The sequence below is a fragment of the Thunnus albacares genome, chromosome 24 (assembly GCF_914725855.1).
Source record: "Thunnus albacares chromosome 24, fThuAlb1.1, whole genome shotgun sequence".
Classification (NCBI taxonomy): domain Eukaryota; kingdom Metazoa; phylum Chordata; class Actinopteri; order Scombriformes; family Scombridae; genus Thunnus; species Thunnus albacares.
In genome coordinates this window covers 20,417,495-20,444,994 of record NC_058129.1, presented here as the reverse complement: position 1 = coordinate 20,444,994, position 27,500 = coordinate 20,417,495, and the positions used below count along the sequence as shown (strand labels likewise).

At 42.1% G+C, this 27,500-nt stretch overlaps 6 protein-coding genes and 1 long non-coding RNA gene across 8 annotated transcripts in view; 3 read left to right on the top strand and 4 right to left on the bottom strand.

Annotated features, from left to right (window-relative positions):
• The window catches only part of arl11 (ADP-ribosylation factor-like 11), a 4,529-nt gene extending 860 nt beyond the window's left edge, over positions 1-3,669 (bottom strand). Inside the window, exons 1-4 of the mRNA XM_044344416.1 lie at positions 3,525-3,669; positions 636-701; positions 411-526; positions 124-301 (exon numbers count right to left, since the gene is read on the bottom strand). Of these exons, the coding sequence (XP_044200351.1) occupies positions 124-301; positions 411-526; positions 636-701; positions 3,525-3,557 (393 nt within the window). The 5' untranslated portion in view covers positions 3,558-3,669. The remainder of the gene's footprint in view (positions 1-123; positions 302-410; positions 527-635; positions 702-3,524) is intronic.
• A 45-nt stretch (positions 3,670-3,714) lies between these two features.
• Positions 3,715-6,404, bottom strand: LOC122976122 (putative ATP-dependent RNA helicase DHX57). The gene is made up of 2 exons (XM_044344438.1): positions 6,214-6,404; positions 3,715-3,841 (listed from the first exon to the last, which is right to left on the bottom strand). The coding sequence occupies exons 1-2, from the start codon at positions 6,402-6,404 to the stop codon at positions 3,715-3,717; spliced, it is 318 nt and encodes a 105-aa protein (XP_044200373.1).
• Positions 6,340-9,488, top strand: eef1b2 (eukaryotic translation elongation factor 1 beta 2). Its single transcript, XM_044344403.1, has 7 exons — positions 6,340-6,482; positions 7,828-7,950; positions 8,026-8,152; positions 8,237-8,303; positions 8,534-8,659; positions 9,068-9,135; positions 9,361-9,488. The coding sequence occupies exons 1-7, from the start codon at positions 6,403-6,405 to the stop codon at positions 9,445-9,447; spliced, it is 678 nt and encodes a 225-aa protein (XP_044200338.1). The 5' UTR covers positions 6,340-6,402; the 3' UTR covers positions 9,448-9,488.
• A 102-nt stretch (positions 9,489-9,590) lies between these two features.
• On the top strand, positions 9,591-22,398 carry zdbf2 (zinc finger, DBF-type containing 2). Its single transcript, XM_044344351.1, has 11 exons — positions 9,591-10,325; positions 13,114-13,204; positions 13,528-13,568; positions 13,693-13,723; positions 14,779-14,875; positions 14,962-15,119; positions 15,682-16,408; positions 18,751-18,876; positions 18,954-19,315; positions 21,188-21,341; positions 21,413-22,398. The coding sequence occupies exons 3-11, from the start codon at positions 13,547-13,549 to the stop codon at positions 22,304-22,306; spliced, it is 2,571 nt and encodes an 856-aa protein (XP_044200286.1). The 5' UTR covers positions 9,591-10,325; positions 13,114-13,204; positions 13,528-13,546; the 3' UTR covers positions 22,307-22,398.
• A 733-nt stretch (positions 22,399-23,131) lies between these two features.
• LOC122976135 lies at positions 23,132-23,952 on the top strand. Of its 2 annotated transcripts, none has more exons than XR_006400816.1 (2): positions 23,132-23,209; positions 23,365-23,952. It is a non-coding gene; the product is annotated as an uncharacterized LOC122976135 (long non-coding RNA). The 2 variants fall into 2 exon arrangements; XR_006400815.1 differs by having other exon boundaries at positions 23,193-23,267.
• On the bottom strand, positions 23,614-25,918 carry LOC122976099. The gene is made up of 2 exons (XM_044344398.1): positions 23,671-25,918; positions 23,614-23,632 (listed from the first exon to the last, which is right to left on the bottom strand). Exon 1 carries the CDS (start codon positions 25,258-25,260, stop codon positions 24,343-24,345), a length of 918 nt encoding a protein of 305 aa, XP_044200333.1. The 5' UTR covers positions 25,261-25,918; the 3' UTR covers positions 23,614-23,632; positions 23,671-24,342.
• A 317-nt stretch (positions 25,919-26,235) lies between these two features.
• The window catches only part of dytn (dystrotelin), a 33,679-nt gene continuing 32,414 nt past the window's right edge, over positions 26,236-27,500 (bottom strand). The window contains exons 14-16 of the mRNA XM_044345223.1: positions 27,300-27,430; positions 26,494-27,257; positions 26,236-26,398 (exon numbers count right to left, since the gene is read on the bottom strand). Of these exons, the coding sequence (XP_044201158.1) occupies positions 26,313-26,398; positions 26,494-27,257; positions 27,300-27,430 (981 nt within the window). The 3' untranslated portion in view covers positions 26,236-26,312. The remainder of the gene's footprint in view (positions 26,399-26,493; positions 27,258-27,299; positions 27,431-27,500) is intronic.

The window sequence follows — 27,500 nt, the reverse complement described above, 5'->3', positions numbered from 1 at the left end:
AGAAGGTTTTGTCTGGACCAACCTTCCTCTCAAACGTTTTGACATTATTATGTTTATCAACAACTGAGGTAACTGGGTTCTTCTTTGCTGATGTCACAGTGCATTGTGGGATGTGTTTCCTACCTCTCGTATGGTCATGGAATTGGGCAGGTCCTTCTTGTTGGCCAGAACCATCAGAGGAACTTGTCGTAACTTCTCATCACTCAGGACCTTCTTCAGGGCCTTCTGGGCCTCTGGGAGCCGGCCTGGATCACTACTGTCCACCACAAAGACCAGGGCCTTACAGTCGTCCAGGTAGTACCTGAAGAAGAAGATTCATCAGTAACGACATGAAACCAGAGCCTTACAGTCATTCACATAGGGTTAGGGTACCAGAAGAAGCAGATTTGTTTGTTTGGGTTCATGTTTACCTCCAGTTGGGTCTCATGCTCTTTTGTCCTCCGACATCCCAGACAGTCAGAGACGTGTTCTTGTCCAGGTCCAAAGTCCCCACATTGAATCCGACAGTAGGTGACGTGTCCATCACCTGCAGGTTCAGACAGTCAGTCACACCTGGACAAACTCTCATATATTCACTCTCTGCCACTGAGCTTATATCCAACATTACAGTCACTACCTGTGGAGAGAAGTCTCACCTGTCCTGTCAGCAGTTTGGCAAGCAGAGTTGACTTTCCAGCCGAGTCCAAACCCATCAGGATCACCTGAACACACAGGGTAACACACAAGTTAATACACATTAACAGACGTGTTAACTCACATGTTAAAGTTGTGGTTCTGTACATCTCAGAGTTCAGAGACACTTCAGGATGCTCTAAAGAAGAAGATTCATTCATCAGAGACTTTATAAATATATTCAGAAGGTTTCCGTCAAAGCTCCATCTTTTCTACTTTTCTACATAAACGTCCAAATCAGCAGCTGCTTGTGGTTTGGACCAATCGTGGCGTTTGGTGTGGCGGTAACTGACGTCATTCAGGTGGAAGATGGACGAATCTCACCTGCCAACAAACACGATGCCAAAGACGAGCAAAACTGTTCCCAAATGTTCCCAAATGTTCCCAAATGAGGTTTGATTCAGTGAGTCAGGAGACATAATCTGCCTCAAACATCAACATCAAACTAGATTTATTTTAATAACATTATTGATGATTTTATTTGCTGCTGATGTTGAGCTGAAAGTTTATTTAATAAAGGTTATAAATTGAACTCAAGTACAGTATTTTCTTTTTATAGTACTTTGAGTCCTCATGGTTCTCATGTTCAGAAAATACATAAAACATAAGAGCTGAAATATAGTTGTTTCTGTGATCTGCAGGATGCTTTTTATCCAGGAAGTCATTACATATGACTCTTAACTGCTAGCAGTTTAAATAAATCACATAATTTTCTTTCCCCCCCAATTGTACTGCAAAAAGAACACATAAAACATTGAAAATTGTATTGCAGTTTGCAAAATCAAACATATACAATAATTACAAAAAACCTGTGAATGTTGTTTATATAACAGATTAAAATGTTTTCCACCTCATTCCAGTTCACACATAATCTCATCTTCTTCTACCAGTTTCAACTTGTATCACCAGCAGAGCTCTGAGTCTGCTCACATGTTGTAAACATCACATCCTGGTTTCTCTACAGGAACCAGCAGACTGTGGCCTGTAAACACCTGATCCAGGTGCAGAGGTGGATGAAGTACTCAGATCCTTTACTGCAGTAAAAGTACTAATACAGCAATGTAAAAATACTCCATTACAAGTAAAAGTCCTGCATGAAAAATCCTCCTGCAGTAAAAGTACATAAGTATTATGAGCTTGATGTAGTTAAAGTATTGCAGTAAAAGTACATAAGTATTATGAGCTTGATGTAGTTAAAGTATTGCAGTAAAAGTACATAAGTATTATGAGCTTGATGTAGTTAAAGTATTGCAGTAAAAGTACATAAGTATTATGAGCTTGATGTAGTTAAAGTATTGCAGTAAAAGTACATAAGTATTATGAGCTTGATGTAGTTAAAGTATTGCAGTAAAAGTACATAAGTATTATGAGCTTGATGTAGTTAAAGTATTGCAGTAAAAGTAGTGGTTTGGTCCCTCTGACTGATATATTATTATATATGACATCATTAGATTATTAATAGTGAAGCATCAGTGTTAGAGCAGCATGTTACTGTTGTAGCTGCTGGAGGTGGAGCTAGTTTACACTACTTTATATACAGTTAGCTAGTTTAGTCCAGTGGTTCCCAACCTAGGGGTCGGGCCCCTCCAAAGGGTCAGCAGATAAATCTGAGGGGTGGTGAGATGATTAATGGGAGAGGAAAGAAGAAAAAACAAAGTTCTGATACACAAATCTGTTTTCAGTTTTTGGACTTTTTCTCTAATCTTTGATTTTTGCTGAAATATTGGATCATTTGAACATTTATTGAAATGAAAGCATGTGAGAAGTTTAGAGGGAAAAATCACTATTTGGTGGAGCTGTTAACAACTCATAGACATGTGAAATGTGACCCCGACTACACACTGCTTTTTGTAAGACGTCAAAAGACAAAAAGGTTGGAAACCACTGGTTTCATCTTTAACAATGTGTTGTATTTTAAAAGCTTGTTATATTATCCATTGTGTCAAATCTTCATCTGAAAAGTAACTAAAGCTGTCAAATAAATGTAGTGGAGTAGAAAGTACAATATTTCCCTCTGAAATGTAGAAAGTAGCATCACATGGAAATACTCCAGTAAAGTACAAGTACCTCTAACTGTACTACAGTACAGTAGTTGAGTAAATGTACTGAGTTACTTTGCAAGACTCTGCAGGTGCAGGAAATGAGCCACAGAAACCTGGATGCTGTTAGAATCATGAGAACCAGGACTGATCCTGTTTCATACTTCAGTTTGATCCAGAACACTTTGTTGTGTGTTTACATGTCGAAGCTTCATGTTCACATTTTGAATCTTTGTTAGTTTTCTGAGGAAACGTTTGTATGTGAAACCATAAAGAACCAGGAGTCACATCCTCAATAACACGACTCTTATCTGTAGACTGTCAGCTGATGTTATTTACAGACAATATTTCACTGTTAAAGTCGTCCGTCTGTGAGCGCTCAGTTTCCATGGCAACCAGCCCGCTACAGTCTGATAACTGAGAGCCCAATGAACCACAGTTTGAATATATTTACATGTATATTACATCATTAAATAATCGCATCATATTACTGAAGTTATGATTCAAGTCCATTAAACATTTTGAATGTTTAACACATTTATTACATTTTTCTGTGATATATTTTGTTTCTGTGTTGAGTTTGAAGCCAAAGAAATGGGTGAAGAGGAGGAAGAGGAGAGACACAAGATGAAGATACAACCACAACGTGCATCCTGTCTGCTTCAACGTAAACGCCGTTACTGACAGCAGCTGATGATGTCACAGCGGTCTCATGTTCGCTAACCCTTTATTCAGAACAGACAGGAGCCTGTCAGACACAGTGCAGGGCAGCACGCCCAGTAAACTCTGTTCAGGTGAGGTAGTTAAAGTTACCTGAGGAGAGGTGGAGCTGCGAGCCTGACCCATCACTCTTCTTCTGCTGTTTTATCCTTTAAACTGTTTTCTTCTTCTTCTGCGGTGGGGTCACGACATCCAAACATCAGACAGATGAGCCCTCTGCTCTGAGCTCTGTGTTCAACTGAAACTCACCTGTCTAACATCATTCAGGTGTGTGCAGGTTCATTCACGCTGTCGGCCAATAGCGGAGCAGCTTCCAATCAGAGCGGGTCATGTGACTGTGTGACAGGTCTGACAGCATTTTTGTGTGTGAGGTCGGTCGAGTGTGTCGCCTGTTCTCACCTGAAACTGATCTGAGATGATTTACATCACATTTACATTTACAGCAGCTGCTGCAGGTCCGTTTATAAAGACTTCCTGCTTCTGTCACATTAAACAAACTGACTGCAGGTCAGTGAAGATTAATATTCACATTAAACTGTCGTTAACAACGTTAATATTGTTTTTACTGAAACAGGATGAAATAATGTTGTAATTGACAGTCTGGTTGTTTCAATAACAACAACATGCTGTAATGAAACCGCCTGTTATTTTATCATCTCAAGACAAAATGTTGGAAATAATTCACTAAACTCTGACTGAGAGAGTTTTAACATTTCAAGTCAAACCAGTTTTATTTGTATGTATAATATATAAATGACAGATTATCCTCAGAGAGCTTAACGGTCTGTATAACATCTTCTGTCCTCAGAGACTCCAACGAGGAAAAACAGTTATAAATGTTATAAATGTTATAAATGTTATAAGTTTTATAAGTGTTATAAATGTTATAAATGTTATAAATGTTATAAATGTTATAAGTTTTATAAGTGTTATAAATGTTATAAATGTTATAAATGTTATAAGTGTTATAAATGTTATAAATGTTATAAATGTTATAAATGTTATAAGTGTTATAAATGTTATAAATGTTATAAATGTTATAAGTGTTATAAATGTTATAAATGTTATAAATGTTATAAGTGTTATAAGTGTTATAAATGTTATAAATGTTATAAGTTTTATAAGTGTTATAAATGTTATAAATGTTATAAATGTTATAAGTGTTATAAATGTTATAAATGTTATAAGTGTTATAAATGTTATAAGTGTTATAAATGTTATAAGTGTTATAAATGTTATAAGTTTTATAAGTGTTATAAATGTTATAAGTGTTATAAATGTTATAAGTGTTATAAATGTTATAAATGTTATAAGTTTTATAAGTGTTATAAATGTTATAAGTGTTATAAATGTTATAAGTGTTATAAATTTTATAAGTTTTATAAGTGTTATAAATGTTATAAGTGTTATAAATGTTATAAGTGTTATAAATGTTATAAGTTTTATAAGTGTTATAAATGTTATAAGTGTTATAAATGTTATAAGTGTTATAAATGTTATAAGTTTTATAAGTGTTATAAATGTTATAAGTGTTATAAATGTTATAAGTGTTATAAATGTTATAAATGTTATAAATGTTATAAGTTTTATAAGTGTTATAAATGTTATAAGTGTTATAAATGTTATAAGTGTTATAAATGTTATAAGTTTTATAAGTGTTATAAATGTTATAAATGTTATAAATGTTATAAATGTTATAAGTTTTATAAGTGTTATAAATGTTATAAATGTTATAAATGTTATAAGTGTTATAAATGTTATAAATGTTATAAATGTTATAAATGTTATAAGTTTTATAAGTGTTATAAATGTTATAAATGTTATAAATGTTATAAGTGTTATAAATGTTATAAATGTTATAAATGTTATAAGTGTTATAAATGTTATAAATGTTATAAGTGTTATAAATGTTATAAATGTTATAAATGTTATAAGTGTTATAAATGTTATAAATGTTATAAATGTTATAAGTTTTATAAGTGTTATAAATGTTATAAATGTTATAAATGTTATAAATGTTATAAGTGTTATAAATGTTATAAATGTTATAAGTGTTATAAATGTTATAAGTGTTATAAATGTTATAAGTTTTATAAGTGTTATAAATGTTATAAGTGTTATAAATGTTATAAATGTTATAAATGTTATAAGTTTTATAAGTGTTATAAATGTTATAAGTGTTATAAGTGTTATAAATGTTATAAGTGTTATAAATGTTATAAATGTTATAAATGTTATAAGTTTTATAAGTGTTATAAATGTTATAAATGTTATAAATGTTATAAATGTTATAAGTGTTATAAGTGTTATAAATGTTATAAGTGTTATAAATGTTATAAGTGTTATAAGTGTTATAAATGTTATAAGTGTTATAAATGTTATAAATGTTATAAATGTTATTAGTGTTATAAATGTTATAAGTGTTATAAATGTTATAAATGTTATAAATGTTATAAATGTTATAAGTGTTATAAATGTTATAAATGTTATAAGTGTTATAAATGTTATAAATGTTATAAGTGTTATAAATGTTATAAGTGTTATAAATGTTATAAGTGTTATAAGTGTTATAAATGTTATAAGTGTTATAAATGTTATAAATGTTATAAATGTTATTAGTGTTATAAATGTTATAAATGTTATAAATGTTATAAAGGCCAGAGAGCAACAGAGAGGAATCAAATGACAGAAATACAACATTTACCTGTTTGATCACCTGACCTGAGGAACAGTTGTCATGGCAACAGAGAGAGTAATAGGCCACCTGGTGGATCTGAGTTACCTGTTCACTATATTTCCTCCACACCAGACTCCTCCTCCTCCTCCTCCTCCTCCTCCTCCAGGCCCAGCGGGAAGGAGGCGGGGCGGTGTACGGTGAGGAGGGGTCTGTCTCCCGGTATAAAGCCGGCCCCTCCCGCCTCCTTCCTCCTTCTTCTTCTTCCTCCTCCGGCGGCTCTTCTTCTTCTTCACCATGGGCTTCGGTGACCTGAAATCCGCCTCCGGCCTTAAAGTGCTGAACGGCTTCCTGTCGGAGCGCAGCTACATAGAGGGGTGAGAGCCGGAGAGTAGAACCGGTAGAAACAGTAGAGACAGTAGAAACAGGAGAAACAGGAGAGACTCGGCGCCATCTTGGCTCCGCGTTGAGCTAGCCGTTAGCCACAGTTAGCTACAGTTAGCCACAGTTAGCCGTTAGCTACAGTTAGCCGTTAGCTACAGTTAGCTGAACAGAGTTTAAAGATGGAAAATAAATCGATACGAAGCTGTAAACTGTCTATCAGTCTGAAACATCTGCGAGCTGATGGTGGAATTAAAGTTTAGTTTAATGTAGTTTATTTATAGTTCAGTGTGACGTGAAGAAGCTTCATGCTATCCTTGTTTAGCATCGAGCCACATGGTGCTAACAGCAGAAACGACAACGTGTCACTGAGGTTACTGTGTGTTGTCAGATGATTCACTTTAAACACGTTAAAGGACAGTTCACAGTTTATCAAGTGAGTCTTAAACCATCAGTCAGTCATCAAATGAACATTAAAGCTGTTTATCTGTCTGTAATCATTCCTGCTGTTCATACTGACCAGTAGAAGATCCTTCATAATGACCTTACTATGTAACCCACAGTCCTCCTTCTGTGCAAACATGTATTTAAAGTTTATCTGAAGCTAATATGAAGCTTCAGCGTCCAAATGAGTCAAATCAAGTAGATATCTTTCAACGTTACAGTCTTTTTAGTGCCAAAGTTCCTCTTTTTGTTACTATACTTCCACCTGCAGCTCAACAGGGAAACACTGTCCGAGGAAACACAAAGAGGGAATTTGATGCTAAAAAGACTGTAAATGTGTCAGATATCCACTTGATATGACTAACTCAGACTGATGAAGCTGAATAGAAGCTTCACACAGACTTTAAATGACTGTGTGGACACACTGTGGATTTTATCCTCCATCACTAACATTGAAAACACATTTGAAGGATCTTTAATATCCAGTATGAACAGGAGGAATGATTACAGACACCTGACTGCTGCTTTAACACGCTGGGAACACTGGGAACACTGGAGACTCGTTCACTGAGCAGCTGAATCTTGTGGATCAATGAAAGTATCAGCTCAGATCATCTCTTCATCTTCATCTTTTAGACATCGTTACTAAGATGATTGATGTCCAATAAGAGTCCAGTTCTGTTTTCACACATCAAATCCAAAGGAAAGGATCTTTAATATCCAGTATGAACAGGAGGAATGATTACAGACACCTGACTGCTGCTTATAGACACACCTGTCCTTCAACTGTCCTGGTTTACCTGCAGGAGTCCAAACTGTGAATAAAATGTTTCAGGTAACAAAGTCTTTCTGATTTGCTTCAAGTGTTTTTAATTGTAGTTCATCTTGTGTCCTCAGGTACGTCCCGTCTCAGGCAGATGTTGCCGTCTTTGAGGCGATCTCAGCGGCGCCCCCGGCCGACCTGTGCCACGCCCTCCGCTGGTACAACCACATCAAGTCCTATCAGAGCCAGAAGAGCAGGTGAGGACAGTGATGTCATCAGTGTGGGCACGCAGGTGTGTGACACCAGAGGTAACCCCGCCTCCTGTCCGTCAGTCTTCCAGGTGTGAAGAAGCCTCTGGGTCAGTACGGCCCCGCAGGTGTGGCCGACAGCACATCTGGCTCCGCCCCCGCCAAGGAGGAAGATGACGACGACATCGACCTGTTCGGCTCCGACGAGGAGGTGAGGTCATAAACGACACGGCGGTCAGTGGTTTGGTCATGTTACGGCGTCGTGGGTTAAATCTCCCTCATCTTTGACTTGCAGGAAGACGCAGAGGCGACCAGGCTGAAGGAGGAGCGTCTGGCTGAATACGCCGCCAAGAAGGCAAAGAGTACGTTATCAATCGGTGATCAATATCAGTAATGATTAGACTGAGGTGAGCTTGTAGAAAGCTCAGGAAGCAGCTGGCTAAATGGACTCTTGATGATGATCCAATCACCATCTTTCGGCTGACTGTCTGATGGACACCTTTCTTACCTGAGAGAGTCTGCGTCCTCCCATCAGAGCTGTTGTAGTCATCATTGGTTTCCATGGTAACTGACTCCTCCCCTTCCTCCTCAGAGCCCGCCCTCATCGCCAAATCCTCGATCCTATTGGACGTCAAGCCGTGGGACGACGAGACGGACATGTCCAAGCTGGAGGAGTGTGTTCGCAGTATTCAGATGGACGGGCTGGTCTGGGGACAGTGTAAGAAAACTACAGTGGTACTACACACAGTACTACACAGATATACAGTAATACTACATGTAGTACTCAGAGTATCAGCATCAACAGGAGGGATTCCTGTGATTGGTTGTGACAGTGTGGTGCAGCGTGTAGTGCGCGTCGTGCAGCCGCTGACGTGCAGACTTGATGATGATCTTACTTCACCATCTTTCGGCTGAAGATGTGATGACACTTTCTGATCTGAAAACTCGACACGTCACGTTCTGAGTGAAGTCGGACAGTAGTGATAAAACTCAGCTCCACTTCCTGTTTGTCTTTAAAGGTTTATTTATATAATAATATAATTAATTATAGGTGTGTATTAAGACAATGAGTTGGGTGTGTTGAAGGAAGTCATGTGACCTATTTGTCACTCCTGTGTTCCTGCAGCTAAACTGGTCCCAGTTGGTTACGGCATCAAGAAGCTGCAGATCAACTGCGTGGTTGAAGACGACAAGGTGAAAACTCTCCTGTGATTTATACCTGTTTACATATTCTTAGAAAACTGTTACTACATGTTAACTTCATTTACAGCGAGAACCTGTTACTAACCTGTGTTCTCACCTGCGTTGTCTGTGTTCTCACCTGTGTTCTCACCTGTGTTCTCACCTGTGTTCTCACCTGTGTTCTCACCTGTGTTCTCACCTGTGTTCTCACCTGCATCTGTGTTCTCTGTGTTCCAGGTGGGAACAGACATCTTGGAGGAGCAGATCACAGCTTTTGAGGACTTTGTTCAGTCGATGGACGTCGCTGCTTTTAACAAGATCTGAAAACACACATCACACGAATAAAAAGCACTTCAACAGAAAAAGTTCTCTGTGTTTATTTCAATTTATTTCTAAACAGTTTGAATCTGTTTGGAGAAGATTGTTTTTACAGGAGCTGATATGAAACATGATCATCCAGCTGGTGTCAAACATTTAGTTCTTCATATTTAAAGTCTTTCTCTGTTAAGTGATTTAATACTGTGTGTAAATCATCCCCACGCTGTCAGGAGTTAAACTCTGGAAACAGGAAACAAGTTTGTTCTGTTTCTATATTTACACCAAATGTGTCTGAATTTTTAAAATATTAACATGAAATTGACTAAACTGATCAGTTTCATATTCCTACATGATGGTTTCAGTTTCCAGGCTGCTGTGAACAGAAATACTGAAGCTGATTAATTTAAAAAAAAAAAAAAATTGAAACATTTCAAGAACAAAATGTAAGATTTAATCCCCAAACAAGGTCAGAGTGAGTGTATAAAAGCCCACAGAGCTGTCAGAGATTTTATGTTTGAAAAGTAACCAAAACTAACTGGTGTAGTTTCACATTTAATGTCATTTTGTTTAAACTGTCAAGAGTTTCTAGTTTTAAAATGTTTCGGTTTAACAGAATATAAAGTGATTGAAATTGATTAAAAACCATTTTAATAGTTGTAGTTCTCCGTGTGACCTGTTTAGATTTAAACAGGAACAACAGTCAGTAGCAATAATCAGTATGTAGTTCTCTCTGTGACCTGTTGGCGGCGGCATCAGCGCTCCTGTCAGACTCTCCCGGGGTTTTAGCAGCAGAAGAAGAAGCGGACCGGAAACTAAACAGAGCAGCGCGCGGCGGCAGGAAGGAGACTTTATTCTGTCTGAAAGTAAACAACAACAAACAACAGGTAAACAAACTGATCAATCATCGATCATTGATAATCCGTCTCATTACTGTGAAGCAGCCGATCAGCTTCTTCGTGTGACAGCTGCACAGCTAACAGGCTAAAAGCATGCTAACAGCTAGCCGGCTGCTAAGCTAACAGCCGAGGTAACGGCGGAGACACGTCACCAGCAGCGTCACCGTGGTTACCATGGTTACCGCGAGGCTCGAGCCCGGGTCGACCCGGAGATAACCCGGGTTCGATGTGTCGCGTTCAAACGGAGCTGTTAGCGCCGAAGCTAGTTAGCTTCATAACAACAGCCAATCACAGCGCGGTGCGGCCTGTCAGCCAATCACAGCGGAGTCACAGCTGTGCTGTGATTGGTCAACGTCAGAGAGTCAGTTTGGTGTCAGAAATAATCAAAGTGTGATCAATAACCTGTTTAAAGAGTAACTGCACACCAAACACTGAACACGTGATCACACACACACGTCTCTGTTGCCACGTGATGTTAATACAGCTGATTTTACAACAACACACATAATGTGTGTAAAAACTACAGTTTTGCTCTAAATTAATGTAATAATAATGAATTTATTGGGACTTTTCATTCGTAACGAAACTCAAAGTGCTGCAGTATTAATAACATAGAACACACAACATGAAGGAAGTAATAAGAGTTAAGATTTGTGTCTGCTTGAGTTTCTCTAACCCTGACGTAAGAATATTGTAGAATATTTCATATCAGCTGCTGAGTATAAATATCAGAACCACACAGAACCTTTACAGAGAGCCTTGACTGTTCTAGTGACGGTCAAAAGCCCCTTTTCCACTGCGTGGTATCAGTTCAACTCTCTGCTTGCCTTTTTTGGTTTTCTAGTAGGCAAAAGTTGTGGATAGTACCTGGCACCTGGTTGGTACCTAGTACCTGGTGCCTGGTTCAGTGTTTCCCCTATAATAGTACAGGCCTGGCGTGGGTTATTTAAAAAATATTTTTTTAAATACCAAAAATAACACCAAATATCCATTAATTTGGAAATCAATAGCGTTTGGAAGCCTCTGAGCAGGGCTGTTTCGAACCGTGAGTCAACGTCTGTGTCGTTGCCATGGAAACTGCAGGTTGCGTAGCTCCTTTTAAAGATAAGGGCAGTACGTAAGTGAGTTATTAAGCGAGAGAGCGAGCGTCAGAAAAGTGACAGTAAATGTGAGCAGAGCAGAGGAAAAGGTTTACAGTAAGGCTGTATTCAGACCAAATCAGGTGGTGCGGCGTTCAGCCGCAGGGTCGAGTGGAGGTGTGGGTGTGTTTATTTGTCTTCCGGAACGTAACCGCTGTGAAACAATCAGAAATTAAAGTTTTATTGATCTGATTCACTGGCAGTCTCTCTCTCACACTCTCTCTCGCTGGTGCTCTCTCTCTTCTCTCGTCTTTTTTTACAGTACAGACTACAGTGTGTCAGTTAATGGACGATGCAGCTTGGGGGTTAGTTCCAACGTTAGCAACAATAGGTTAGCCTAACCTGATGACGCTAAACAAAAATAGAAAATAGAAGAAATAGAGAACGGTGAAATTTGTGGCTGCTAATACCCTTCCCCCCCGCCAGGCCAAACCACTCAACCAAGGGGAAACACTGCTGGTTGGTACTTGGTACTTGGTACCTGGTTGTTACCTGGTTGGTACCTGGTACTTGGTACTTGGTACCTGGTTGGTACCTGGTACTTGCTACCTGGTTGTTACCTGGTTGGTACTTGGTTGGTACCTGGTTGGTACCTGGTTGTTACCTGGTTGGTACCTGGTACTTGGTACCTGGTTGTTACCTGGTTGGTACTTGTTACTTGGTACCTGGATGGTACCTGGTACTTGGTACCTGGTTGTTACCTGGTTGGTACCTGGTACTTGGTGCCTGGTTGTTACCTGGTTGGTACTTGTTACTTGGTACCTGGATGGTACCTGGTACTTGGTACCTGGTTGTTACCTGGTTGGTACCTGGTACTTGGTACCTGGTTGGTACCTGGTTGGTACCTGGTTGTTACCTGGTTGGTACCTGGTACTTGGTACCTGGTTGTTACCTGGTTGGTACCTGGTTGTTACCTGGTTGGTACCTGGTTGGTACCAGGAAGAAAATGAATCACAGAGGAAGAAAATGAAAGAATACGTCTGTCTCTGCAGTGAATCATCTGTTGAGTGTTTGATGGTTATTTATTTGTGCTTTAGAACGTAATCATCATGAGACAATCAGAAAATACGTTTTATTTCTCTCAACCACCGCCGAACTGTCTCTCTCTTATTTTCACATCTATTTTCAAACGAGTCTGGAAGCCGACAACAAAGCCTAACTTTACTTTTAACATTATCATAGAAGAGAAACGTCCGCCCCGAGTCCTAAACTGCTCCTACATTAATACGCGAGTACTTCCTTTTGTTATGGATAAATCGGCACACAAGCTGAAGCTGCTGTGCTGCGATTGACCAATCAGCGACTGTCACACTGTAAACCCCGCCCTACACTGAGGGGCTACTATCTGGTACCAGAGGAGTCGAGCCGAGCCGGTACCGTGTAGTGGAACGACGGACACACAGAGTCTCTGTTCGCTCTACATGTGCTCATGCTACACTGAGCGCTGGTCAGTCAGTGACCCCTGACCCCTGTCACATACCACGTAGCCACGAGGCCACGCCCCCTACAGTCACGCCTTGTGCTGCAGTTTTTAAATATTATGGGATGGTTTCCGGTGTGTACTTACTCTTTAATGTTTGGAGGGTTAATGATGAAGATCAGGCAGGAAGACTGAGAGCCCTTTATTTGTCTCTCAGGCTCATGGACTCTGCACCTGGACCCCTCACCTGGTTACCGTTGGTTACAGCATGGAGCCGTCTAATTGGACACATACTTCACTGACTCCAGGTGTGATTAATGATCTCAGATAATCAATAAATTCAAGATGTCAATCATTGATTGCATTGATGACATCACTATGTCCATGATTTCTTTAAGGAACTTGTAACTAATGATAATAATAATAATTATAATAATGATGAAGATGATATGTTTGTATTAATTGTTACAGAGTTAAATGAATCATCTTATTGATTTCAGCTGATATTGATCAGTCGCTCTTTATATCACATTAATTGATCTGATATAACAGACTTCATGTTTCATAAAAATAATAAATGCTATATTATAATAACAATAATAAATAACAATATATAACGTGTGTGTTTCAGACCTTCAGGCAACAGCAGGATGTCAGATTCTTCTGATGAAGGTAAAAACTCAAACACTGTTTATCAGATTTTCAGATTTCATTCATTTCACTGTCTGGTTACATCTGGGTGTGTGTGTGTGTGTGTGTGTGTGTGTGTGTGTGTGTGTGTGTGTGTGTGTGTCAGATGACCAGAGGAAGGCGGAGTCTACCAGCAGGTGAGTCTACCTGTTGATTATTCTCATTAATGATAATGATGAAATTTAGCAGCTCATCTAACCAGCAGGCTCAGTGTGATTCAGTGTGTCGATCATGTGAAAACACCTAAGACAGGTGAGGTCTGTCAGGTGAGTCGACTCCAAGTTTGATTTGTTTACCAGTTCATAACCAACTCTCCACCTGAGGTCACAGGTGTTTGAAATCACCCGATGTTACCTGTGTTTCTGCCCCCTGCTGGCCAGCACATGATACTGACTCCATTACCTGTCTGTCACGTTCACACCTGAAACCATCAAACCATCAATCACGCCAACACGCTCACACCTGAAACCATCAAACCATCAATCACACCAACACATTCACACCTGAAACCATCAAACCATCAATCACGCCAACACGCTCACACCTGAAACCATCAATCACTTCAACACGCTCACACCTGAAACCATCAAACCATCAATCACGCCAACATGCTCACACCTGAAACCATCAAACCATCAATCACGCCAACACATTTCACACCTGAAACCATCAAACCATCAATCACGCCAACACACTCACACCTGAAACCATCAGTCACTTCGACACGTTTCACACCTGAAACCATCAAACCATCAATCATGCCAACACGCTCACACCTGAAACCATCAGTCAGGCCAACACGTTTCACACCTGAAACCATCAAACCATCACTCACGCCAACACGCTCACACCTTAAACATCAAACCATCAATCACACCAACACGTTTCACACCTGAAACCATCAACCAGCCAACATGTTTCACACCTGAAACCATCAATCACTCCAACATGTTTCACACCTGAAACCATCAACCAGTCAACACAAAGTACAATTTAAATCTGAGTGAAAACATTAAAAATCATCTGGTTTGCAAAATGTTTCAGATTTTCAGTTTTTCTCTTGTAAACTGAATATTTGTGCTTTGGTCAAATGAAACATTTTCTGATGTTTTATAAATTGAATGATCAATAGAAAAATCGATAATAAAAATAAGCAGTTTTATCTGTGAACATGTCTCTGTCTGTCTGGAAGGATGTGGGTGGAGTCTCAGCCAGGTCCATCCAGGTGTCAGCCCAGCAGACAGGGTTACTGTGGCTACTGCAGAGTCCTCTACAGCAACCTGGACCAGGTACGAACACCTCACCTATGCTGCTGAGTCATGTGACCTCTGCTGCAGCTCATTAACCTGCCGACGTCATCATGCGTCTCTCTCAGCACCTGTCCAGTCTCAGACACCTGGATTCTGTCCGGGCGTCCTCCCGAGGCTCCAGCAGCGTCTCCTCAGCCAGCAGCAGCAGAACCAAACTAACCCTGCTAGAGCGCTTCCTGCAGGATGTCCTGCAGCACCACCCACACCGCTACAACGACCCCAGGTAACAAAACAAACACATCTGCCCCACTACAACGACCCCAGGTAACAAATTAACACATCTGCCCCACTACAACGACCCCAGGTAACAAATTAACACATCTGCCCCACTACAACGACCCCAGGTAACAAATTAACGCACCTGCCCCACTACAACGACCCCAGGTAACAAATTAACACATCTGCCCCACTACAACGACCCCAGGTAACAAATTAACGCACCTGCCCTGCTACAACGACCCCAGGTAACAAATTAACGCACCTGCCCTGCTACAACGACCCCAGGTAACAAATTAACGCACCTGCCCTGCTACAACGACCCCAGGTAACAAATTAACGCACCTGCCCTGCTACAACGACCCCAGGTAACAAATTAACTCACCTGCCCTGCTACAATAATCCAAGGTTACAAAACAAATACACCCGCACTGCTACAACGCCTTAGATAACCAAAACAAACACACTCGCACCGCAACCCTAGATAACAAATCCACTTGACCTCAGGTGATGTAAACACGCACACCTATATTTATTTATTTACACCTGTGTGTTTTTGTGACAACCAGGCCGTCTCATGCCGACCTCCCATCAGTCTCTGCCCCTCCGTTGCCGAGGGAGGAGCTTGATGAACTCCATTTATCTGACGACAACAGCCGGTCACTGGGTACTCGTGAACACCTGTCCAGCTCTGATGACACATCCAGTCAGCCGGCCAATCAGCAGGAAGAGGCCGGCACCTGCAGCCAATCAGCAGACGGAGTCACAGATGGGGCAAGACAGGAGCTGCTGTCTGCACCAATCAGGGAGCAGGAGGGAAGAGAGACCAACCCTGCAGGGCACACACAGTCATCACACACTCATACCCCGCCCCCACACACTCAAGCTCTGCCCCCGCACACTCGGGCCCCACCCTCTGTCCACAGGAAAGCCCACAGGAAGACGGACAGGAGGAAAAACAGCGACTCCTCCAACTCCTCACCTTCACCCTGGGGTCCTGGCTCTGGGCCCCAGGCCCCCTCAGAGCTGCGACCCTGGCTGAGGGTGGGCCCTGGCCCATGTTCAGGCCTCGGCCCCGGGACTGGCTCTGAGCCCCGGGCCCCCTCAGAGCTGCGACCCTGGCTGAGTGTGGGCCCCGGCCCAAGTTCAGGCCTCGGCCCCAGGACTGGCTCTGGGCCCCGGGCCCCCTCAGAGCTGCGGCCCTGGTGGAGCTGGCAGAAGGAGAGGTGGGAGGCTCATAAAGAGGAGGCCTTCTCCTCGGACCACACTGACCCTCTGGACCAAACCATCGAGGAGGTATGTCTGTCTGTTACCATCAGTGTTGTTGTTTGTCTTGTTTACGCATTATCTTGTTCACACAAGTTAATTATTTGTTCACAGAAGTTATCTCTTTACAGAAGTTACGATCTTGTTTACAGCAGTTATTTTGTTCACAGTAACTATTACCTAGTTTACAGAAGTTATCCTGTTCACAGAAATTACTACCTTGTTTTCAGAGGGTACTATCTTGTTTTCAGAGGGTACTATCTTGATTTCAGAGGGTACCATCTTGTTTTCAGAGGGTACTATCTTGTTTTCAGAGGGTACTATCTTGTTTTCAGAGGGTACTATCTTGTTTTCAGTGGGTACTCTCTTGTTTACAGAAGTTACTATCTTGTTTTCAGAGGGTACTATCTTGTTTTCAGAGGTTACTATCTTGTTTTCAGAGGGTACTATCTTGTTTTCAGAGGTTACTATCTTGTTTTCAGAGGGTACTATCTTGTTTACAGAAGTTACTGTCTTGTTTTCAGAGGGTACTGTCTTGTTTACAGAAGTTACTATCTTGTTTTCAGAGGTTACTATCTTGTTTTCAGAGGGTACTATCTTGATTTCAGAGGGTACTATCTTGATTTCAGAGGGTACTATCTTGTTTTCAGAGGGTACTATCTTGTTTACAGAAGTTACTATCTTGTTTTCAGAGGGTACTATCTTGTTTTCAGAGGGTACTATCTTGTTTTCAGAGGGTACTATCTTGATTTCAGAGGGTACTATCTTGTTTTCAGAGGGTACTATCTTGTTTTCAGAGGGTACTATCTTGTTTTCAGAGGGTACTATCTTGATTTCAGAGGGTACTATCTTGTTTTCAGAGGGTACTATCTTGATTTCAGAGGGTACTATCTTGTTTACAGAAGTTACCATCTTGTTTTCAGAGGGTACTCTCTTGTTTTCAGAGGGTACTATCTTGTTTTCAGAGGGTACTATCTTGATTTCAGAGGGTACTATCTTGTTTTCAGAGGGTACTATCTTGTTTACAGAAGTTACTATCTTGTTTTCAGAGGGTACTATCTTGTTTTCAGAGGGTACTATCTTGTTTTCAGAGGGTACTATCTTGATTTCAGAGGGTACTATCTTGTTTTCAGAGGGTACTATCTTGATTTCAGAGGGTACTATCTTGTTTTCAGAGGGTACTATCTTGATTTCAGAGGGTACCATCTTGTTTTCAGAGGGTACTCTCTTGTTTACAGAAGTTACCATCTTGTTTTCAGAGGGTACTCTCTTGTTTACAGAAGTTACTATCTTGTTTTCAGAGGGTACTATCTTGTTTACAGAGGTTACTATCTTGTTTTCAGAGGGTACTATCTTGTTTACAGAAGTTACTATCTTGTTTTCAGAGGGTACTATCTTGATTTCAGAGGGTACTATCTTGTTTTCAGAGGGTACTATCTTGTTTTCAGAGGGTACTATCTTGTTTTCAGAGGGTACTATCTTGATTTCAGAGGGTACTCTCTTGTTTACAGAAGTTACCATCTTGTTTTCAGAGGGTACTCTCTTGTTTACAGAAGTTACTATCTTGTTTTCAGAGGGTACTATCTTGTTTACAGAGGGTACTATCTTGTTTACAGAGGTTACTATCTTGATTTCAGAGGGTACTCTCTTGTTTACAGAGGTTACTATCTTGTTTTCAGAGGGTACTCTCTTGTTTACAGAGGTTACTATCTTGTTTTCAGAGGGTACTATCTTGTTTACAGAGGTTACTATCTTGTTTTCAGAGGGTACTATCTTGTTTATAGAAGTTACTATCTTGTTTTCAGAGGGTACTATCTTGTTTACAGAAGTTACTATCTTGTTTTCAGAGGGTACTATCTTGTTTACAGAGGGTACTATCTTGATTTCAGAGGGTACTATCTTGTTTTCAGAGGGTACTATCTTGATTTCAGAGGTTACTATCTTGTTTTCAGAGGGTACTATCTTGTTTTCATAGGGTACTATCTTGATTTCAGAGGGTACCATCTTGTTTTCAGAGGGTACTCTCTTGTTTACAGAAGTTACTATCTTGTTTTCAGAGGGTACTATCTTGTTTACCGAGGTTACTATCTTGTTTACAGAAGTTACTATCTTGTTTTCAGAGGGTACTATCTTGTTTACAGAGGTTACTATCTTGTTTTCAGAGGGTACTATCTTGTTTTCAGAAGTTACTATCTTGTTTTCAGAGGGTACTATCTTGTTTACAGAAGTTACTATCTTGTTTTCAGAGGGTACTATCTTGTTTTCAGAGGGTACTATCTTGTTTATAGGAGATACTATCTTGTTCACAGAGGTAAATTGATGTTCAGATGTTTGAAGTGAAGTAAATGTTTCATGTTTGTGTTGAACTTCAGGTGATTCAGGTGTGTTGTTATGGTGTCAGTTCCACTCCCTGCCAGCAGGAGGAGACAGAGAGCTTCCACATCAGCCCTCCTCTCTCCCTGGGAACACAGAGTGACGACTGGGACTCACCTGTGCAGGTAACTGTCAGGTAACTGCCAGCTGGAGGCACCAGTTTGTTCCGTTTTTGTTCTGAAGCTGGATCTTTTCTCTCCAGGTGGTTTTACAGCGAGGTCAAACACTCAGTGACACACCTGTCCAGGTGAACCAGACCGAGGGGCAGGACCTCAGCCATCTAATGGATGTTCAGGTGAACCTGGAGGACCAGGTGTATTCGTACCAGCTAGACTCCGCCCTCCACAGTGAGCAGAGGGTAGGGGGCGGGGCCAGGCAGGACAAAGGCTTCTGGAATCTTCCGATTGAGGAAGTGCTGCCGGCACCGGAACATATCCCAGAATCCTTCAGGGGGAAGACCTGGGCCCAGGTAGAACAGGAGGATGAGCAGAAGGTGGACAAACTGGTCCGACAGTTCAGACGGGGACGATTCATCTGCTACTTCGACAGCGAGTCTCTGGCCAGGTTATATACAGTCTGATATATAACATATATATAACCCATGCTGTTACATATAATCTAACATATACTGTAATATGCAGTCTGTCATATAAAGTAAAATATATTGTTATATATAATCTAACATATACTGTAATATGGAGTTGGATACAGGGCTCAACATTACGGTTTTTCCGCCTGTCTGGGACAAGCGTATGTTTTAATAGGATGAGTGGAAGAGAAATTTACTCGCCCGACCAGACAAGTTAAAAGTCTTCACGTTATGTGCAGTGTTTCCCTACCATTGCCTGACTCCCCACACCTCCTGAAAGAAAGAAATAAAACAAATGTTACTAACTAGCGGGATAGTGGGAGTGCTTAAGGCATGTAAACGCTGTTTAGCCACTGGACTGGCTTCCTACTGCAGTGTGTTGTGGCTTCTGGGAGCGCTCGTTTTGTTTTTTGTCAGAGCATCCACCTGTATGTAGATGAATTACTGTTCTGAAAATATCTTTAAAAGCACAAACTGTCATCCAAATGTAAACTAAAGGACATCCTAACAAACAAAAGTCAAAGCACAAGATTAAAACCTGCTATAAAAGGACTAACAGATCTTTGAATACAGGCACTAACACTACACAACAACTCTATTAACATGATGATTTCTACAGCTGTTAAAAGGTCGTTGACCTCAGTAACTGTTGGAAACACAGCACTAAAACGTTTCTAGGAAACAAAATGCTGATTCATCTATAACAATAATAATAATAATAACTTTATTTGTATAGCATCTTTCATACAGAATTAAGCTCAAATTGCTTCACATTAAAGAGATAAAAAACAAATGAGAGACATTAAGAACATTAAACAGGATTACATGTGTAGAATAAAAGGAGGCAAACAAGAAAACTGAAAACAGTGCATTGCATTAAAAGAGACGACAAGAATAGATTAAAGAGGAAACAGCTAAAACTCTTAAAAGACATAATCATGAAAAAATGGAATAAAATGTCTTAAAGATGGCGGATATGGTTCAAACATGATGCTATAGAAAGGCTAGGTTAAAAAGATACGTGTTATACCTTTTTTGATTTGGCTTTAAGTTTGAACACATTAATTCCTCATAAGTCAGTTTTGTTAGTTATATAACACTGATCTATATTAATAATACCAACCGCCACGTCCACGACACAGTTCCCGGCTGGGGGACACCTACTGCAGGTGACCCCCCACCGCCCCCCACCCGTGTTTCTCACTACACTGACTCTCAAATAAAAGCAACATGCCAAAAAAACTCATCTTTAGTAATAGTAAAAGAAACATACTGTAATATGTTACAGTAAGAAAATACTAAAGGAAATAAGAAAGGAAGAGATGTGTTAAAGTGAGTAAGTGAAGTAGTTCTTCGTAGGGAGACCAGAAAGCAGAGCGTTACAATAGTCCTGCAGGGTTAGAAAGTGTGCAGTAGTGTCTCTGTATTGGCTCGAGGGAGGAACGGTCGCACTCTGGCAATGTTTTTAAATGATAAACTGAATTCTTAGTGATATTTCTAATGTGAAGTTCAAAACTGAGATCTGAGTCAAAGACGACTCCCAAGTTTTTCACCTGTTGACAGAGCTTCAGCACCAATGACCAAGACTTCAGTTTAGTCCTGGTTGAGCTGTAAAAACTTCTCTGCCGTCCATGACGTGATATCTAGAAGACAGTTAACGAGGCTTCGACCGGCCGAGTCATCAGGAGACACGGCGACGTAAAGCTGTGTGTCATCAGCATAGCGATGGAAACGGATGCCTTTAATATTAATATTATTATAATGTGTTAACTTATATTATAATCTAACTTTAACTACTTCTGATATAAAATCAATATTATTGATTCTGCTGATGTCATCACTGTCAGATACGGAAGGAGGAGCCAAAACAGGAAGGGGCACGGTGAGAACAATGGGGCGGGGTCAGATACCGGTGTCCTTCCCTTATTGGACCAGGATGAAGGTGACTCTGTGTGTGTCAGGAGGAGGAGGCGGAGCTTCAGAGTGGCGTCCAGGTGTCAGGTGAGTGACGAGCATTCAGTAACAGTCCTTGTCATAAAAACGTCTCCATCACCTATTTTTTCGTTCTTCAGGTGGTCAAAGTGAGTCACAGCACTCAGACTGTGCGGGTGGTCGTCCCAGCTGTCCGTCAGCCAGAGGCCCCACCCACCGGTGTCGCTCCAGCCTATCAGGACGTTGCAGAGAGGACTCCTGACATGCAGAGCTGGCGCTGCCTTCCTCCATCGTACTCGAACATCATCACGCCGCTGCAACCTCGCACCTCTCTGGTTTACCTGCTCTGTTCCCCCACTGGCCCTGCCTCTACGTGCACACCTCCACCAGGCTCCACCCCTAAACGCTGCAGGAAGAAGAGGCGTCCGCTTGACCTCCAGGGGTTAAAGGTCAAATACAAACGTCTTCCTGTCAAGTTCTACGACCTCAGCAGCAACCGCATCCTGAAGAACGCCCCCAAAGGCTTCCTGTGGCGCAGAGGCTCCGCCTCCTCCACTCCCCCGCCACCGTGTGTCCGTCAGCTGTTCCGTAGTCTGAGTCCAGACCTGAACACCGAGAAGCTGCCTGGGGAGGGGGGCTCCGGCCCCTCCGTGGTCAAAAGTCAGAGGTCATCAGACAGTTTCAGCCACACCAATGGCAGACACTTCATCCTGGGCACGCTCAGAAGGGACTCCGCTCAGACTGATAAACAGGACACGGTGAGGAGGCGGGGCAGGACGTCTCAAGCCCCGCCTCCACCCCCGCCTCCACCCCCTCCCACCAGGTCGGAGCAGGGGAGGGGGGGGCGGAGGGAGAGGACACGGCCGCCGCCCCCCAAGAGGAGATCCAGGACTCAGGCCACGCCCCCACAGCCCAGGAGGGAAGGCCTGCGTCGGACAGGCACCTCCCTCCTGCCACCCCCACAGGCCCATCCCCCCTCACCCCGCCGGGGGAGGGGCCGGAGGGGGCGGGCCTGTGAGAAGTCTAGAAGGTAGCACACCTTTTCGGGTAGTAAGTTACCTTTTCTTAAAGGTAGCAGGATACCTGTTCAGTAGCAGGTTACCTGTTCAGTAGCAGGTTACCTGTTCAGTAGCAGGATACCTGTTCAGTAGCAGGATACCTGTCCTGGAGCAGGATACCTGTTCAGTAGCAGGATACCTGTTCAGTAGCAGGATACCTGTTCAGGTAGCAGGTTACCTGTTCAGGTAGCAGGTTACCTGTCCTGGAGCAGGATACTTGTTCAGGTAGCAGGATACCTGTTCAGGTAGCAGGTTACCTGTTCAGGTAGCAGGTTACCTGTTCAGGTAGCAGGATACCTGTTCAGGTAGCAGGATACCTGTTCAGGTAGCAGGTTACCTGTTCAGGTAGCAGGTTACCTGTTCAGTAGCAGGTTACCTGTTCAGGTAGCAGGTTACCTGTTCAGGTAGCAGGTTACCTGTTCAGTAGCAGGATACCTGTTCAGGTAGCAGGTTACCTGTTCAGGTAGCAGGTTACCTGTTCAGTAGCAGGATACCTGTTCAGGTAGCAGGTTACCTGTTCAGGTAGCAAGTCACCTGTTCAGGAAGCAGGATACCTGTTCAGTAGCAGGATACCTGCCCTGGTAGCAAGTCACCTGTTCAGGTAGCAGGATACCTGTTCAAGTAGCAGGATACCTGTTCAGGTAGCAGGATACCTGTCCTGGTAGCAGGTTACCTGTTCAGGTAGCAAGTCACCTGTTCAGGTAGCAGGTTACCTGTTCAGGTAGCAGGATACCTGTTCAGTAGCAGGATACCTGTTCAGGTAGCAGGATACCTGTTCAGTAGCAGGTTACCTGTTCAGGTAGCAGGATACCTGTTCAGGTAGCAGGTTACCTGTTCAGGTAGCAGGATACCTGTTCAGGTAGCAGGATACCTGTTCAGGTAGCAGGATACCTGTCATGGAGCAGGATACCTGTCATGGAGCAGGATACCTGTTCAGGTAGCAGGATACCTGTCATAGAGCAGGATACCTGTCATGGAGCAGGATACCTGTTCGGGTAGCAGGTTACCTGTTCAGTAGCAGGTTACCTGTTCAGGTAGCAGGATACCTGTTCAGGTAGCAGGATACCTGTTCAGGTAGCAGGTTACCTGTTCAGTAGCAGGATACCTGTTCAGGTAGCAGGATACCTGTTCAGTAGCAGGTTACCTGTTCAGGTAGCAGGATACCTGTTCAGGTAGCAGGATACCTGTTCAGTAGCAGGATACCTGTTCAGGTAGCAGGTTACCTGTTCAGGTAGCAGGTTACCTGTTCAGGTAGCAGGATACCTGTTCAGTAGCAGGATACCTGTTCAGGTAGCAGGATACCTGTCATGGAGCAGGATACCTGTCATGGAGCAGGATACCTGTTCAGGTAGCAGGATACCTGTTCAGGTAGCAGGATACCTGTCATGGAGCAGGATACCTGTCATGGAGCAGGATACCTGTTCAGGTAGCAGGATACCTGTTCAGTAGCAGGATACCTGTTCAGGTAGCAGGATACCTGTTCAGGTAGCAGCCTCATTAATAAACTCAGGAAATTAAAGACAACATAAAAGTCGGGTGTTTAATGATCAAAGAATAATGATGTTATTGTTAAATCTGATCGATCTGATTATGAAAGAAGAATAAAAAATGTGTCATCTGTCTCCATGACAACTGGGCAGGAAATTGCTTGTTTCTCTGGAGTCTGAAATATGTCAGTAATTACAGGGTTCAACTTGAAAAACTTTCATAAATGTATTAACAAATTGTTAAATTACGCATTTATAAACTCAAAGTATACAATTAATTATAAAAGATTAATTTCACCAGTTAATTCTGTTTTCTTGTCTTGAAATGACTGTAAAATATATTTAAAACTCATTTAAACATGAGTGAAGTTACCGAAATCAAAGTTCAGATTATATATTATTGTTAAAAAATATATTACAGGGTTTCCCATACATTCATTTATTTGTGGCGGCCGCCACAATATCAGCACTGACTGCCACTTATTGATTTTCTATTTTTTAACATTTATTTATTTTTTAAATTATTTAAAATGGGTGAAGTCTTATTTCATAGTAGAGCTGCATACAGCGCATTGATTCGCTGAGCCCCGTTGCCCCGCTCTCGCTCACACACACACAAACACATTGACAACGGATCTGTTTGTGAGTAGCCCCTCCTCTCCATGCACACTCACGTCTCCCGCTGTCTGCTCTAACTGTTAGCAAGCAGCTGCTCTCACGTCTCCCGCTCTCTGCTCTAACTGTTAGCAAGCAGCTGCTCTCACGTCTCCCGCTCTGTGCTCTAACTGTTAGCAAGCAGCTGCTCTCACGTCTCCCGCTCTGTGCTCTAACTGTTAGCAAGCAGCTGCTCTCACGTCTCCCGCTCTCTGCTCTAACTGTTAGCAAGCAGCTGCTCTCATGTCTGCTGCTCTGTGCTCTAACTGTTAGCAAGCAGCTGCTCTCACGTCTCCCGCTTTCTGCTCTAACTGTTAGCAAGCAGCTGCTCTCACGTCTCCCGCTCTGTGCTCTAACTGTTAGCAAGCAGCTGCTCTCACGTCTCCCGCTCTGTGCTCTAACTGTTAGCAAGCAGCTGCTCTCACGTCTCCCGCTCTGTACTCTAACTGTTAGCAAGCAGCTGCTCTCACGTCTCCCGCTCTCTGCTCTAACTGTTAGCAAGCAGCTGCTCTCACGTCTCCCGCTCTCTGCTCTAACTGTTAGCAAGCAGCTGCTCTCACGTCTCCCGCTCTCTGCTCTAACTGTTAGCAAGCAGCTGCTCTCACGTCTCCCGCTCTCTGCTCTAACTGTTAGCAAGCAGCTGCTCTCGTGTCTCCTGGTCTCAGTGTGTTTCTCTCTGGATGGCGGGTTGCTCCGGTTCTGGGTGGCCGTCATCCTCTGGCTCGTCCCTGCTTCTGTGTGCGCCGCAGACCGTCTCTCTCTCTCTCTCCCTCTCTCTCTCGACTGCATGCTGAGCTATTCCTTAAAGTAGCGATGCTACTTGCAGAACACATTTTAGTTTAGAAAACATATTGAATTACTTTTTTTTTTAATTCCCTGATTCTTCAACTTGCAATACAATGGCGGAAACCTGCAAGTTGTCTCGAAGTCAGTCCATGTTGTTGACACAACACTGTCAGAATACAGCTGGGTTGTCAAGGTTAGCTGTACATAGCTGCCTGCTATCTGCAGTGGAGCATCTCATAAACAGTATGATTCAATAATTGATTTAAGAAAGCGAATCCCCCCCAGCCGGGACCACAACAGATAGAATATAATTCTGTGGGAAACACTGTAGTAATTCAACATTTAAAGACAGAATATATATTTAAACATTTATTTTTACTTTGAGGTTATTAATGCATCAATTAAAATGAATCAATACATTTAACATACAGTTTTTATATCCACTAATTTGCAGATGGATTGTAATGAAACACCATAGAAACCTTCTGTCAGTTTATTAACGAGGCTGCATGAAGTCTACAGCTGCCAAACATCAATCATTTCATCTAATATTCATTTATTACTGTTTTATATCCTGTTCTAAGATTGAATCATTCATCATTTAAAAAACATCATGGAAGTAAAATTATGTTTTACAAACTTTTATTATTTGAATCTAAGACATTTTATTTTGTCTTGTCACATCATGAAAGTAAAAATTTTAAATGGATTTCAAATTTTATTCTTTTTTAAGACATGAAATGTATTTTTAATTTAAATTTTAGCGTATTATTTTGAAATGAAAATGAAAACTGGATTTTAAAATATTAATTTTAATGTGTACACATCATGCACACAAATGTAAAATAAAAGTTTGATGAAATGATTTTAATGTAATTTTGGCAGCTGCAGACTTCCATACGATTAAACAGCCTGAAGCTCGAGTCTCAGGTGAGACTTCAGGTACTGTTGTTGTTTCATTAATATCAGAACCTTTTGTACCTTTACACTCGTCTTTATTTATATGAATGTTGACAGAATAAACAGTTTTTATAACCTGAACATGAGTCACCTGTTCAGTGTCTCACAGCATCCACCAAGTGGTGAATCGAGCCTCCCACCTGCTCTGCAGCCTCCAGAAGCTCCGCCCCCTTCCTCTCACCTGGCGACAGGAAATTAAAAACATGAACGATTTAATCATGAACAGTTTGCTTGATGTCAGAAAGTGAGAGAGACAGACAGGTGAGTCAGACTCACCTGTCTGTCTCTCTCTCCAGCCGTCTGTCTCCATCACAGTCTTCAGTCTGTCTACAGTCTCCTGCAGCAGCTGCTCTGGACTACACGTCCCACAATCCTCTTCTTCAGACAGACAGGTGTCTTCTTCCTGCGGCTCTGCCTCCAGTGGTACATCCTGTTCTGCTAGTGGGCGACAGAGATACGTCTCAGCTGCAGGCTTCTCCTGCACACAGTGGCTGTCATGTGATGAAGGTGTGCCGCCCTGAGGGATTGTGGGAGATGGAGTCTGTTCATCTTCGCTCCACTCTTCCTCTGTCCTCATCAACTCTTCTTCTTCTTCATCCTCATCCTCTGTGTCTCTCTGTGTTTCAGAAGAAACCGTGTGCTCCGTGTTCTCCGCGTTCTCCGTGTTCTCCGTGTGCTCCGTGTTCTCCGTGTTCTCTGTGTTCTCCGTGTTCTCCGCGTTCTCCGTGTGCTCCGTGTTCTCCGTGTGCTCCGTGTTCTCTGTGTTCTCCGCGTTCTCCGTGTGCTCCGTGTTCTCCGTGTTCTCCGTGTTCTCCGTGTTCTCTGTGTTCTCTGTGTGCTCCGTGTTCTCTGTGTTCTCTGCGTTCTCTGTGTTCTCTGTGTTCTCCGTGTTCTCTGTGTGCTCCGTGTTCTCTGTGTTCTCTGCGTTCTCTGCGTTCTCTGTGTTCTCCGTGTTCTCCGTGTTCTCTGTGTTCTCTGTGTTCTCCGTGTTCTCCGTGTTCTCTGTGTGCTCTGTGTGCTCCGTGTTCTCCGTGTTCTCTGTGTTCTCTGTGTTCTCTGTGTTCTCTGTGTGCTCTGTGTGCTCCGTGTTCTCTGTGTTCTCTGCGTTCTCCGTGTTCTCCGTGTTCTCCGCGTTCTCCGTGTTCTCCGTGTTCTCCGTGTTGCAGCTATGTGGCGTGTTTTTAGCATGTTGAGCCTCCATGTTGTTCAGAGCCTGAAGGAGGACAGTATGAAAGATTAAACTGTTAGAAAATATCGGAAATATCAGCAGCTGAGGCTCATGG

What these genes read in the sequence shown, in the direction of transcription:
- LOC122976099 (XM_044344398.1), bottom strand. Translation starts at nt 25,260, where the DNA reads ATGCAGTCGAGAGAGAGAGGGAGAGAGAGAGAGAGACGGTCTGCGGCG.
- LOC122976122 (XM_044344438.1), bottom strand. Translation starts at nt 6,404, where the DNA reads ATGGTGAAGAAGAAGAAGAGCCGCCGGAGGAGGAAGAAGAAGAAGGAG. An exon ending in GGAGGAAATATAGTGAACAG is followed by an intron (nt 3,842 to 6,213) that starts GTAACTCAGATC and finishes AAATCATCTCAG; the next exon opens with ATCAGTTTCAGGTGAGAACA.
- zdbf2 (XM_044344351.1), top strand. Translation starts at nt 13,547, where the DNA reads ATGTCAGATTCTTCTGATGAAG. An exon ending in CACCGCTACAACGACCCCAG is followed by an intron (nt 15,120 to 15,681) that starts GTAACAAAACAA and finishes TGTGACAACCAG; the next exon opens with GCCGTCTCATGCCGACCTCC. An exon ending in GACAGCGAGTCTCTGGCCAG is followed by an intron (nt 19,316 to 21,187) that starts GTTATATACAGT and finishes CATCACTGTCAG; the next exon opens with ATACGGAAGGAGGAGCCAAA.
- eef1b2 (XM_044344403.1), top strand. Translation starts at nt 6,403, where the DNA reads ATGGGCTTCGGTGACCTGAAATCCGCCTCCGGCCTTAAAGTGCTGAAC. An exon ending in GAGCGCAGCTACATAGAGGG is followed by an intron (nt 6,483 to 7,827) that starts GTGAGAGCCGGA and finishes TTGTGTCCTCAG; the next exon opens with GTACGTCCCGTCTCAGGCAG. An exon ending in CGGGCTGGTCTGGGGACAGT is followed by an intron (nt 8,660 to 9,067) that starts GTAAGAAAACTA and finishes GTGTTCCTGCAG; the next exon opens with CTAAACTGGTCCCAGTTGGT.